The following is a 12,858-nucleotide window of genomic DNA, read 5'->3' on the forward strand; positions in this document are numbered from 1 at the left end:
TTCATTGGTTTAAATGGTTTTCATGCTATGCCATGGAGGTAAGGGTACTATTACATTTGTCGTACGACAAATTTTTCAAGCGTGTCGATTGGCCGCTGAATAGAAAGTTTCTAGATACTCGAGAATTTTACTATCCTTCAGCCAATCAATACACTTAAAAACTTTGTCGTACGACAAATGTAATACCAGCCTAAGGCTGTAATTACATTAATTACTTTTATTAGAACATTTTTTCATAGGCCATTTCCATTTACAATAAATAATGTACGCTAGTTCGTACGCGCCTTTCCTGGATACGATCCTGAAAAGGGCTCAGGCACTTTTAGCCGTTGATACACTGTTGCACGGTCTTACATACAGGTCTGGAAACTCAGGCAAATTTTGGTGGTGGGGGTGTGCCAAAATTTAAGCCATTTTTAGTGCACAATCTTGTCACCACAGCGTGTCGCTGTTATCGCAAAGTGTTGTAAAAGTGGAAACATAACCATTAAACTCAACGTTAGTGCATGGCTCGGTATACATTCCAACGAATTGTCTTGGATAGTCCATAATGACGAATTCTTGCATAGTCCCGAACTATATAAAAGCATGTATAAATCTGTAAAATTATATCTGCCCGAACGCAGTCAAGGTTAGAGTCTTGCACTGACCGATAGCAGCGACACACAGGGCGAACTAATTTTGGCTTAAAACTGAGCACTACCCCCACTACTCGAGTTTCCAGACCTGTATGTAAGACCGTGCACTGTTGGGACGATCAAAAACATGGCGGAAAATTGAGAACGCCCAGATCAAAGGTGCCGACAGAGAGTGCCCATACTGGTTATACTGTGCTATGCACATGCAATGGCCCGTCGCACACAAAATTACATTTCTTGAAATCTGACAAAGTATCATGGCGGCACTATCTGAATTTCCAAGAATTTGAAACTTCAAATCGCGAATCCCGAAAACTGCAAAAGTATCAGGAGAACATGATCAGCAAAGAGGTGGCACTATCTAAAATTCCAAGAATTTTTCAGTATTTCCAAGAATTGGAATTCCGAGAATTTCAGACTTCAAATCGCGAAAATCGAAAATCCCGAAAACTGACAAGAATATGATCGGCAAAGAGGTGGCACTATCTAAATTTCCAAGAATTGAAATTCTGAGAATTTCAAGCTTCAAATCGCGAAAATCAAAAATCTTGAAAACTGACAAAGTATCAGGAGAACGGCCTTGCACGAAACCTGCGTTCACAAACTCATCGAGGAAGACACCACCTAGTTTCGTTCAGAACGCGTTCCAAGACTCATCGAAACCGCCCGCGTGTTAACGTCTTCTCCAAATTCACTTTCGATGTTTATGTTACACGAAAATTTGAATCTCTCGATTTGTCAGTGCGGCTCGGAGCTTGGAAATATTTGCAAGTAACGAGACGAATGTCGATCGATCGATTGATCGGTCGGTTGGTTTTGTTGTCTACTTGCCACTTGTTTATTATTGTTCATCGTTCGTCATTCGATCAACGTTATTGACAACAGTGGCATGTGCATAAAAATGCCAACTGTCGCACTTGAAAGTTAAGGTATCGCGTCACACGCGGCGTAATCTCATCGCGAATCGTGTCATCCAGTGCAATTAGAAATTAAGCAAAGCTTCGGACAAAGACGAGAGAGAGGATGTTGTCGACTCCAAAAACGAAAGGTGACCTATTTCTGGCCTCGTCTCTCTGCGATGGACTCGAGGACAATAACATAAGGTATGTATGTGTATAAATGTGCCAGATGTGCATCTTGGTGAAAACTTGATGATAATTTGTGAAATCTGACTGAAATAAAATCTTTTCTGCCTGTCGCACAGGCAAGTGGCAACGCTCCTGTTAAATAAAGATGCAGATCCTAATGTCTTGATTCCAACGCACGGAGTTACTCCGTTTCATTTAGTTATCGGTAACGATTCGGAAGAATTTGCTGAAGAAGTGACCAAGCTCTTCCTGCGTCACGGTGGCAATCCCAATGTGAGGTATATATACATATAATCTAAGCCTATAAACGATTTATATCTGTATTTGTGCGTAACAATGTATTTTCAGATCAGGGGACGGGATGACTCCGGTTCACGTGGCAGCAGCCTGGGGCAGAGTAAATATACTACAGTTACTTTTGGCGAATGGTGGTGATCCGTTAAGTTTGGACAATGACGGACGTAGTCCATTTCACTATGCCTTTGATGGCAAGTATTTCAAAGCCGTAACAATGCTCGCAAATCACTGTGAGAATACTCGAGACGAGGATGACGAGCCAAAGTATAATTTGGTACTTGGTAAGCTACACGAGCATTTGATCCATCCAGGTAGTTTCAACTGTTGCATTATTACCTCTCGATATTGCAGACAAGGTTGTAGTTACTAATGGGGACATGGTTGCCGAGTACATTGCGTCGAGAGATCCCGCATTAGATGTAGACAGCATGACAATGCGAAAGGATTGTTCCAACTGTAAGCCAGACTCCTCCTCGATGGTTGTAGATTCGAGCCAGCGCCGTGTGCCAGATGTACGTCCCGTTATGGAAACCACTCGTATATCAACTGCTCGAATGCAGAGTAATTGTTTGCAAACTGATAAGAAGCAAGTGCTAAATTACTCGTTTGTTGATCTCGACTTTGACTTTGCGAATCTACATCTTTTCGATGTCATGCAAAAGGAAAAGTGTCTCGTCAGTCGTATCATTAAGCGGCTTTCTTCGTCGTTAACAAGTAACTGCGCTATTAACGAGACCTTACACAATTACAAAAGAAAGAAACGAAAGGAAAGGAGTCGAGCAACAGGTAACTCCGACACGTACCATCTAAAGGGAGATACAGGTGCAAGTTACAAATGTAAATATTATCCAAGAAAATCAAAGGATTGTCCATATAAAATGGAGAGCAATCCTGAAAATAAGGTTGCCTGGACACTTGGCACTCCGAGCACTAGGAGACACTACGTAAAGTATAATGTGCAAAACTCTTGCAAAAAGAAGAAAGAGTGCAGAGATATCTCTGGCGAAATTTTCTCAACGCCAGCTCGTATCCACGATAATTCTATCATTAGCATGTCGCCGAACTTTAACGCGTCTGGTCATAGAAAGAGAATGAGCATTTGTAAATTAACACCGTCGAATATTTGCAATGATTCTATTGTTAGCAAATCGCCTAATTTTACCCCAATTTGCGCGAGGAAGAGAAATCTAACAAAGCCGTCACGTGTGGATTCCCTCAAAGTATTGGAGAGATCTCCCAAACGCAAAACCCAAATGCAATATTCGAAATTTAATTGGTACGAAAAATACGTCGCTCAGTCAACACCAAGAAGAAAGAAACGATCGATCTACAAGTTTCATTCTGGGAGAAAAAAGTTGGATTCTTATCGGTATGAAAGCGATGTCACTTCTGATGAATTTACTTGTAATAATGTATTAAAGCCAGTTGATTTGGATAAAACGGTCTTTTTCAAGACAGCCGAAGATACAACTCGTTATGACATTCTAGATACGAGTAGCGAGCTTTCATCGTCAGACTTAAAAAAACGTCCGAAAGCGAAACGACAAAATCAATATAACAAACATTTGGCAATAAAGTTGGATGACGGAAAATACGACGAGAATGACGTGACAAATAATAACGGTAATGTAAGTGATTTGGACGTAGCAAGTAGCAGCTTTAATGAGATTGCAAAAGAGAAGAAATCCGTTGAGAGATATGTAACATCTGAGGATAATGAAAGAAGTGCTGGATTTATAACAGGCAGAAAAAGTATTTTTAACATTGACAAAACGCTGGAAAAATCCATAGATGCTAATAATATAAAATCTATATATACAACTGACAAGTCTGATTCGTTGCACAAGAGCAATTTTGTAGACTGTGTCGATTGTGATATCAAGAGATTATTAAATGAAGATTTAAATATGAATATAAGCAAGACTTGTAATTTACATGCCAAAAATTGGTACAGCGATAGATTTCACGTATATCCGTTACATAAATGGTCTGTAGCAAATTTACCTATACGATGCAAGCAACAAACTCATTTACCAGTTTCCCAAGAGTCCTCGAGTTCCTCGACAAGTGCGAATTCCAACAAGACGGGAGGTTTACTGAAAGCAAAAGACTCGGATACGTATGAAACTGCAGATAACTCGTGAGTGTGGCACAGAGTACATCTTAATAAATAACAACAACAACAACTTGAACTTAATGAATTGTAGGTCTTCGCTTTCATACGTCAGTACTCGAGAATATAAATATGAAGATCCAGAGGAAGGTGTAGTTTTATTAGAAAGGCGACTTTGTGTAACGCCACTTGGGTGAGTTTACAATTTTTACTTTTACTCAATAGTCTTTATAGTCAAGAGGGAGAACTCGAGTTTATCTTATCGAATCTTATCGAATTTTGCAGTAGTTTCAACAACAGTCAGTGCGACGTCAGAAACAAAACGACCATGTCTGGTAAGCTGGAAATAATTAACAAATGTTATTATATCGATAGAATTGAAAAGTAATTTGGCTATTACAGGTACTTGGAATAGTGCATTCAAGTGCATTTCTCAAAGTTTACCAAAAGAGATATTCTTTGTCGACGATGACACTCTTAGACGAGAGCTTAGACAGCTTGGCGATCAACCTGGGCCAATCACCGATACAACTAGACAGCTTTATCAAAAGCGTCTTTTGCGCTTAAGAAGCATCAGGGGTGCTAATCCTGCCGATGCAGAACTGATACCTGCAAATCTGCAGAATGTTGCGAGAGATCGCACCTCGAGGCTAAGCAACCAAATCAGATCTTATCTAAAATTTGGAGATTGGATAAATCACCTGGATACTTACAAAAGTCTGGAGAAGCAAGTATTTCAAGAGTTTGCGTCGCCAGACCCTTCTCGAAGATGGCGCGAGGGCACATCGAAAACATCTTTCACCTATTTGCTGTTAGACCCGCGTGTAACGCAAGACCTGCCAAATCGTAGTGCTTATCTTGGAAAATCAGAAGCTTGGTCAATTTTCCTTAGTGCTATATTTTACATCGGCAAAGGCAAACGGTCCAGACCTTTCGATCATCTTTACGACGCTTACAGAGCACGGGTGGCTGGCTCGGCCGCCGGTACAAATAGAAAAATCAATTGCATCCTCGATGTATGGAAGAGCGATCACGGTGTGATTTGTTTGCATGTTTTTCAAAATGTTATTCCGGTAGAGGCGTATACAAGAGAGGCCGCCATGATAGATGCGATAGGAAAGGAACACTTGGGAAACTCGAAAGGTGGGGAGTACTATGGCATCGCGGCGACATTGGGCATGCAGCAGAAACAGAAGTTTGGTAGATACTTGTTGTACAAAGCTTTACAAATCTTTCTGCAGGAGGGAGAGCGTCAGCTCTTCCCTGAAAACTTGTATTGACAAATTTTACTGCCGCGTCACAGACCATGGTAGATATATGAATTCCTTGGTGTACAGATATAATGCCTGACGACGTCTCATAGTAATTGTGTGCAATTTGACAAGATATTTGTAAGACGAGCTGCTCCGAGCGGGGAAAGAATTAAGCTAATTGAAATTCGTTCAACTTGTATGAACTTGTATGAACTTGTAAAATATGAAATAGTAAGTTATCGAAGGGAATAAACACGCCAAGTGTATGTGGAGCAGTTAATTAATATATTTACTCGTACTACAAGGAAGATACTACAAGTATGGCCTGTCAGGTTCCGTTTTTTTAGCCTTCTTGTCTCTGTTGCAAGGGAACCACCTGTGCTTGGTGGTATACGTGATCTTTGCTAATTCCTCGACGACCTGATAGGGCTTCTTCTTCCTGAATACATCCGCCACGTCCTTGTCTCCGATGCACAGTACAGAAGTGTCGGGCTTCTCCTCGGGCAAAGGTAAAGAGCACTCGTACGGAAACGGTTTCTCCGGATGCCAGCAGACAACCATGCGATCATCTTCCGTAAATATTACCGCTTCCGAGGGTAGAGTGCTGTACGTGGCATGGCTCGCGGACCTAGCAGAGCGTACGCAAGCTCGGATAGTGCGCAACACAGGATTCATCTGCCGTAACAAATTGCGATTAAACTTGTCGCTAAGATACCTGAAATACAATTAATCGCATAACGTAACCTACGTAAATACCTTTGCGTTATTTCAACATTCTATCGTATTCTGATATATCTGATTTATCGATCCCTAACTAACCAATCTCCTCGGCATCGCTCGGCATCGCTCGGCCTCGGCATCGCTCGCCATCGCTCGCCATCGCCTAAAAGCCCTAAAAAGCGTAGTGGTTACTAGTTAGTTACTAGTAGTTGGCGCTCTTTCGCGCAAGAGAGAGAAAGTTTGATTGGCAGGAGAAGCTTGTAAAGCCACTCCACGCGTAATGCGTATGTATAGAACTCGCTGACACTATAAGAGGAGGTGTACTCGTCACAATTTTCAAACACTACTCGAACACGACGTCGTTGTCCAGAAGAATAATTGAGATATCCGATATCGGGGATATCCCTCATGTGTATCCGCACTAAATACGTACTACGGTGCTTACGGTGGTGGCCGGACGAGCGAGTCTGTCATTAGTTGAGAGCAGATTAGCCGTTCCAGTCTCACTCCTATCGCTCGTATCCCGCGTAGATGCCGTAGACTGGCGTAGAGGAGCGTTCGCGGCCAGCCAGCTGAGCCTGCGAAGAGAGAGTGAGAAAGAGAGTGCGTGCGCGTCGTGGAGGATTCCAAACTGTCCAAGAATCCCGAGTCGCAAATTGCGGCAATGTGAGCGTCTCTTGGCGAGTCAACGTCGGATGTCGCGACGTTGTAAAATTGCGTAGCCAACTTGGACGAGTAGCGCATTACTTTTGATACCAAGGTGCGCAAAACTGAAGCGACAGGATGATGATGGGCGATCAGTTTCGCAGCAAAGTGGAGCAATACTCACCCAAGTCCTCGCCAAGAGGAGCACGCTCTCCAGTTGTATCTCGTCAAGATTCGACAGGAACGCTAAAGACAACCATTTCTCTTGGCAAGAACCCTTCCATTGTCCACAGTGGACCGTTTTATCTGATGAAGGAACCCCCAGGTAACGAGAGAATTGTGAAAATGTTAAATCTTAACTGCTCCAAATTGCCCACACAAATCTACCTAACCGTCTTTTAGGGGAAAGTGAACTTACCGGGGCAACAAATTTGATGGCTTATTATGGCCTGGAACACTCCTACAGCAAGTTTAGTGGTAAAAAATTGAAAGAGCAGCTATCGTCTTTCTTGCCAAATTTGCCTGGCATTATCGACAGACCTGGGCATCAAGATAACAGGTAATTCGCTAGAGTATTTGGACTTTACCCCTCACCCCTCAACTCTTCCCTTGCTTTTTCAGCTCGCTAAGGTCGGTGATTGAGAAACCTCCTATAGGTGGTAAAGAGCTGTTGCCCTTGACCAGTGTACAACTTGCTGGTTTCCGATTGCATCCTGGCCCAGTAAGTATTTCGCTGCATTGGAATGTATATAAAATGATTACGTATGCGACATGCTAAATGGCCTGATACAATTTTGCAGCTGCCAGAGCAGTATAGGTACATAAATCAAGCTCCACAGAGAAAGCACAAAAATAAGCATAAGAAGCACAAGCATAAGCCTGGGGAGGTGCTCAGTGGGCAGGAGACTGCGACGACGGACGTAGGTGGTTCCGATACGCATGAAAAGAAGCATAAGAAGCAGAAAAGGCACGACGAAGAAAAGGAGGCTAGGAAGAAGCGAAAGAAGGAGAAGAAGAGGAAAAAGCAGAAGCACAGTCCCGAGCATACCGGCAGCCTCACACCGTCGCAGCATTCCAATTCGTGATCTCTAATCTGTCCTTTTCAACTCATGCCAAATTTTTCATCGAAACTTTCAAGAGCGTCATGTCTATACTTGTCAGCGCGCTAGGCTTGTAAATATAGGTACGAATTAATGATATATCGTTTGGCTAAAAAATAAGTTTGTGCTTGAGCAATTCGGTAAATCTAAATTTCTATTAGCAAGTACATGAATTAACACCCGAATATCCCATATTTACATATTACGAGGAAGAGAACTCTGTCTGCGAATCATGTATATACGTAAAATAAGTACTATAATCTTTTTTTCATTCGGAGGATTGTGTCTGCCGGTGTTTACAAAAAGAGTTTTACACTTGACGAAATTGTTTGCTCAATCTTGTTATTTCGCATGTTACAAACAAACTGAAATCTCGACTATGGTGAAAATGGTATTGTGCGTTTTATTTTTAAAAGTTTTGCCGCACAGGCGAGTTAAATCGTTGCAATGAATATCGTTTAGTTTGTATGATTTTTTACATAATGTGCAGTATATACGTGTGTGTGTGTGTGTGTATGTTTTCTTAAGCACACCTTTGCGCAAGCCTTGCATATTCGAAAGTTGCCTGTATCGGTGAAAGGGTAGTGTAAATTTCGATCGTGTTACAATTATGTTTCTCGAGATTAAGATGTAAATATACGTAACGGATTAACGAAAGAGGACTAGACACTGCTCTTTTCTGCAAAGCTCGGTCACAAAGTTCACAAGTGTACAATTCACGTGCTTTAAGCCTGATGCGATGATGGATTTAGCAGCGAGGGGCGCGAAAGAAAGAGAAGAATCGAATATAGATGTAATATTTATAGCGCGAAAGGGGCACAAAGAATTAAAGTGATCGATTTCGCAACAGCAGTTTGAACACACAGTCACTTCTCCGACCTAATTATCCTTCATTCTCTTCATGTTTCCTTACCTTAGTTTTTGAATTCTGAGAAATGTGTAGCCAATCAACTTGCAGCTTTTCCGTAAAAGGACACAAGGCTTTACGAGGGATGTATCTGGAGATGACGAGAATAACAGTTGCAACAAATGGCGCAAACTAAATTCATTTTCAGTCAATTCAATTTGAGCGATCCGGAATTCTCGCGTTCACAAAGTTCAAAGGCCTCGAATCGAGCGCGCGCGCGCGCGCGCCAAGTACAGTGACAACCGGGCGGAACAGAACGGAGTGAGATCGTCATCGATATTGATTGAATTGACGTTGCGCGGCACAAGTCGCGACTGTCGCGAGTCGAGTTGACGAGATCGAGGATCGCGAGAATGCAGCGTAGCGTACTCGGGGCGACGAGTATCCAGCTGTTACAGAGACGCTTCTTCAAAAAGTACCACGTGAGGGTTAGATTCGCGCCTAGCCCCACCGGTAACGATCCTCTTAATTTAGTCGTAACCGAGGCAATCTCGCATCATCCTTACTCGCCCGTTGCTTGTTTCAGGTGACTTGCATTTAGGAGGATTGCGTACCGCGCTGTACAACTATTTGTTCGCACGTAGCAACAACGGCACGTTTATTTTGAGGATCGAGGACACCGATCGGACAAGAACGGTTCCCGGGGCAATAGAGAGACTCCAGGATGATTTGCTATGGGCAGGGATTATACCCGACGAAGATCCTACCAGAGGTGGCCCCGTTGGCCCTTACGTGCAGTCGTCAAGGCTCGAATTGTACAAGTAAACTTGCCATCTCGTAATCATTCCAATCTTATGTACATAGGACGACAAGAGAGTGTGTATCGTTGCAAGGCAGCTATAATAATTTCAATGCCAAGTTGCCTTACTCGTTATTTCTAGAGAGCAGGCGCTTAAACTCTTGGACAATCGATCCGCTTATTACTGCTTTTGTACGGAGAAAAGACTGGAATTGTTGAGGAGAGAGGCTATAAAGTGTGGACAAGTACCTAAATATGACAATAGGTGTCGACATTTTACCAAGGATCAAGTAAAGGAAATGCTCTGGAAAAATATCACTTATTGTATTAGATTTAAGGTATTTAAGGTCTCTTCTAAACTTATAAGTGTTGCGTATCTCGCAATATAATTGTTGCATATCTCGCAATCAGTTGGCGTCCACACCGGCGGCCTTTCACGACATAGTTTACGGCGACGTGTTGCATGATCTTACCAAGTCCGAGGGAGATCCAGTTATCATAAAATCAGATGGCTATCCCACTTACCATTTTGCAAATGTAGTCGATGACCATTTTATGGAAATATCTCATGTCTTACGGGGCGTTGAATGGCAAGTTTCTACACCTAAGCATATTATGCTTTACAAGTAAGCTATTTCACTTGAGAGAGAGAGAGGACAATTAAATTCTTACAAAATTAGCTCTACTAGAAATCTTGTCTATCGTGCAGAGCGCTTGGCTGGGATCCTCCCATATATGGACACTTACCTTTAATATTAAACGCGGATGGATCCAAGTTGTCCAAGAGACAGGGTGACATCAAAATCGAGTCATTTAGGAAACAGGGTATTTTTCCACTAGCGTTATTGAATTACGTGATAGGGGCTGGTGGTGGTTTCCACAAAGAACGAGAAAACCAACATCTTTACAGTTATCAAACATTAATTAAACAGGTAATTACGACCTGGTACTTTTGTACGTCGAGTTTTCTTCACGCGGTCCGAGAATATATCTTTAACAGAGATATGCTGACATCGCATAAAATTTAAATTTAATTTTCTCTACTTTCATTAATATTACTTTTTTCTGCAATTATGTGAAATAAGTACTTTTATAACATACGGCCTTTTCTCTTGTGTATTTTTTTTCTACTGGCAGATTGATTTACACAATTCTCAATCGCGTAAAAGAAAACCTCCACATGAAACGGATACTTCGAGGCACAACTGTACATCTGTAAAACTTTTACATATATATATGCATATTACGTATATTTACATATATTCTATTTTCCATTCCAGTTTGATATTAATAAAATAAAATCGAGTTCTGGCAAACTTATGCCTGAGAAAGTATTGGACTTGAATAAATTGGAAATGGTAAATTTACTACAAAATGAAAACAACTATAAATTTTTTATCGAGAGAATTAAAAAATTAGTGTCAGAAGCATTCCCCGAATGGTATATTTCATTCTATATACATATCTATACATTTGTACTCTCTGTGTGTGTTCGCATGTCATTAATGATTAAATTCGAGAAATTTGCTTGTATCACTTCCATTTTCTAGGAAAAATGATGGAAATTTACAGTTGGATGACGATCATGTAATAACTACTTTAAAGTGGGCACAAAACAGAATATCGACACTCAATGATCTCGTCAAAGAAGATTTAGCATTTTTATGGGTTGTTCCATCCTCTATGCCAAATGTTCAACAAGCTGGATGTTCAGGTATTAATCTCTTCGCACAACAAGTCATCGAGTTCGATTTGTCAAAGCTGTATTACATATTATTTCAGAAGCGATTAAACTATTAAATGCAGAATTAGTTGAAATAGATGCTAGTAATTACAAGACTGATTGGATGGTACCATACCTAAAGAGTTTTGCCAAAAAGAACCGAGTTCCATTCGCTGCTTTAATGAAGACTCTGAGAAGCATTATGAGCGGCGTAAAGGTAAATGTAGCATTTAAATTTATTTGCACCGTGGAAAAATATGCATAACATAAAATTGTTTCGCTAGGTCGGACCACCTGTTGCTGAAATGATGGAAATTTTGGGAAAAGATAAAACATTGTTGCGATTACAACGTTGCGTTTCCTGAAAATTTATACAAATCCAATTTACATATGTTTTGACAAAAAAGATATAGTTGTGCAGAGACTAATATGCTGCGAGTTTACCAATACTTTTAAAATATTTTCCACTGTAAAAATAATTGTGTCCCACTGTTGGAAGACATAAAAGCGATTGGTATATAACTTGTAATTTTATAATATTACTATTTTTTCACACATTTTTTGATAACTTTTGAATAATTAGTTTACCAATAAACTGTAAACTACAAAACTTTGAGATTTAACTTTATTGTAGAATAGTGATTTCTTTTATACAGCGTAAAAATAATTTGTAATGCTTATACACTCAAGTACAAAAAGATTAATACATGTAGAAATTATGCATAAATATCTTGACAAAAATAGATTATTAAGTGCTCATATATATATATAACAGATTGAACACGTTTATTCTTAAATAGCTTTTTCGATACAATGCGAGACTTTCCTTATGTAGCATAGGATTTCTAATACATGCAAATCCTTGGAAAAAGTATTTGATGTCAGTAATTTCCAACACAAAATCTGAGAACGTCATAGAAGCATGTTTTATAGTAACAATTAGATTCTTTGTGCAAGGATGAAAATGAAAAAATTATGTATAAAAATGGCACCAATTAAACGTCCATTCGAATTGCAATAAAAAGATTATTAAATTGTTATTTATTAATATTGCTACATTAATATAATTATAAATTCTGTCATTGTATCAATTGTAAGATATTGCTTGATAAATTGCCAATTAATATATCTGATATCATAATGATTCTAAATTGCTCGGACGAAATATTATCTTTTCTCAAAAGTTTAGCTTTATTGTGAAAAATCATTACGAGACCAATGTAATACAAATACCAAAAGTTTATGCTTGCGTAAGGCTTACATGTTGCTGAAAAATTAAATACAAATATCTTTTCCTTAATCTCATAGATAGTACCTGTACAATAAAATAATACAGTAAATAAATGAATACAGGATTATTTGTATCAATTTTTCAACAGTCGATTACAGTAAAAAATGAGTAAAACTGTGAATATCACTTGATAAAAATCTTAAGCTGTTCTCAGAGTGCAATTTCAGAATAAGTGTAGATATAGTTAATCAAAATTGAAACTCTATGACCGAAGGTATTTAACACAGACTGATTGACATCTTTATATTATACATTTAAGCTTATATATAATACAAATTTTAATTTAAAAAAAAACTTGACATAAGATCTTGGCAAACCTTATAGTTAAAATAAATCCTGTACCT

At 39.8% G+C, this 12,858-nt stretch overlaps 4 protein-coding genes across 6 annotated transcripts; 3 read left to right on the forward strand and 1 right to left on the reverse strand.

The window, feature by feature from the left end:
- Positions 1-1,278: 1,278 nt before the first annotated feature.
- On the forward strand, positions 1,279-5,655 carry LOC105560279. Of its 2 annotated transcripts, XM_012009239.1 has the most exons (7): positions 1,279-1,741; positions 1,843-2,004; positions 2,075-2,304; positions 2,375-4,163; positions 4,231-4,329; positions 4,422-4,471; positions 4,539-5,655. In XM_012009239.1, the coding sequence occupies exons 1-7, from the start codon at positions 1,662-1,664 to the stop codon at positions 5,414-5,416; spliced, it is 3,288 nt and encodes a 1,095-aa protein (XP_011864629.1). In that variant the 5' UTR covers positions 1,279-1,661; the 3' UTR covers positions 5,417-5,655. The 2 variants fall into 2 exon arrangements, with proteins under 2 accessions (XP_011864629.1, XP_011864630.1); XM_012009240.1 differs by lacking the exon at positions 1,279-1,741 and having other exon boundaries at positions 1,916-1,999.
- Positions 5,655-6,251, reverse strand: LOC105560278 (39S ribosomal protein L42, mitochondrial). The gene is made up of 2 exons (XM_012009238.1): positions 6,146-6,251; positions 5,655-6,064 (listed from the first exon to the last, which is right to left on the reverse strand). Exon 2 carries the CDS (start codon positions 6,062-6,064, stop codon positions 5,702-5,704), a length of 363 nt encoding a protein of 120 aa, XP_011864628.1. The 5' UTR covers positions 6,146-6,251; the 3' UTR covers positions 5,655-5,701.
- Positions 6,252-6,366: 115 nt separating this feature from the next.
- LOC105560280 (mediator of RNA polymerase II transcription subunit 19) lies at positions 6,367-8,706 on the forward strand. Its single transcript, XM_012009241.1, has 4 exons — positions 6,367-7,079; positions 7,157-7,313; positions 7,376-7,475; positions 7,555-8,706. Exons 1-4 carry the CDS (start codon positions 6,893-6,895, stop codon positions 7,837-7,839), a joined length of 729 nt encoding a protein of 242 aa, XP_011864631.1. The 5' UTR covers positions 6,367-6,892; the 3' UTR covers positions 7,840-8,706.
- A 104-nt stretch (positions 8,707-8,810) lies between these two features.
- LOC105560281 (probable glutamate--tRNA ligase, mitochondrial) lies at positions 8,811-12,791 on the forward strand. Of its 2 annotated transcripts, none has more exons than XM_012009242.1 (9): positions 8,811-9,214; positions 9,288-9,522; positions 9,643-9,838; positions 9,912-10,126; positions 10,210-10,432; positions 10,781-10,941; positions 11,051-11,214; positions 11,283-11,440; positions 11,508-12,791. In XM_012009242.1, exons 1-9 carry the CDS (start codon positions 9,115-9,117, stop codon positions 11,586-11,588), a joined length of 1,533 nt encoding a protein of 510 aa, XP_011864632.1. In that variant the 5' UTR covers positions 8,811-9,114; the 3' UTR covers positions 11,589-12,791. The 2 variants fall into 2 exon arrangements, with proteins under 2 accessions (XP_011864632.1, XP_011864633.1); XM_012009243.1 differs by lacking the exon at positions 8,811-9,214 and having other exon boundaries at positions 9,344-9,443; positions 9,500-9,522.
- The last annotated feature ends 67 nt before the right edge of the window (positions 12,792-12,858 follow it).

The sequence above is a fragment of the Vollenhovia emeryi genome, unplaced genomic scaffold (genome assembly GCF_000949405.1).
Source record: "Vollenhovia emeryi isolate VEMERY1.0 unplaced genomic scaffold, V.emery_V1.0 DF939234.1, whole genome shotgun sequence".
In the NCBI taxonomy this organism is placed as follows: domain Eukaryota; kingdom Metazoa; phylum Arthropoda; class Insecta; order Hymenoptera; family Formicidae; genus Vollenhovia; species Vollenhovia emeryi.

Bases quoted from the DNA above. Each gene is read 5' to 3' on its own strand.
- LOC105560278 (XM_012009238.1), bottom strand. From the start codon at position 6,064: ATGAATCCTGTGTTGCGCACTATCCGAGCTTGCGTACGCTCTGCTAGG.
- LOC105560281 (XM_012009242.1), top strand. From the start codon at position 9,115: ATGCAGCGTAGCGTACTCGGGGCGACGAGTATCCAGCTGTTACAGAGA. The intron at 10,127-10,209 runs GTAAGCTATTTC...TCTATCGTGCAG, and splicing joins AAGCATATTATGCTTTACAA to AGCGCTTGGCTGGGATCCTC. The intron at 10,433-10,780 runs GTAATTACGACC...TTTCCATTCCAG, and splicing joins ATCAAACATTAATTAAACAG to TTTGATATTAATAAAATAAA.
- LOC105560279 (XM_012009239.1), top strand. From the start codon at position 1,662: ATGTTGTCGACTCCAAAAACGAAAGGTGACCTATTTCTGGCCTCGTCT. The intron at 4,164-4,230 runs GTGAGTGTGGCA...AATGAATTGTAG, and splicing joins TATGAAACTGCAGATAACTC to GTCTTCGCTTTCATACGTCA. The intron at 4,472-4,538 runs GTAAGCTGGAAA...TGGCTATTACAG, and splicing joins AAACAAAACGACCATGTCTG to GTACTTGGAATAGTGCATTC.
- LOC105560280 (XM_012009241.1), top strand. From the start codon at position 6,893: ATGATGATGGGCGATCAGTTTCGCAGCAAAGTGGAGCAATACTCACCC. The intron at 7,314-7,375 runs GTAATTCGCTAG...TTGCTTTTTCAG, and splicing joins CCTGGGCATCAAGATAACAG to CTCGCTAAGGTCGGTGATTG. The intron at 7,476-7,554 runs GTAAGTATTTCG...ACAATTTTGCAG, and splicing joins TCCGATTGCATCCTGGCCCA to CTGCCAGAGCAGTATAGGTA.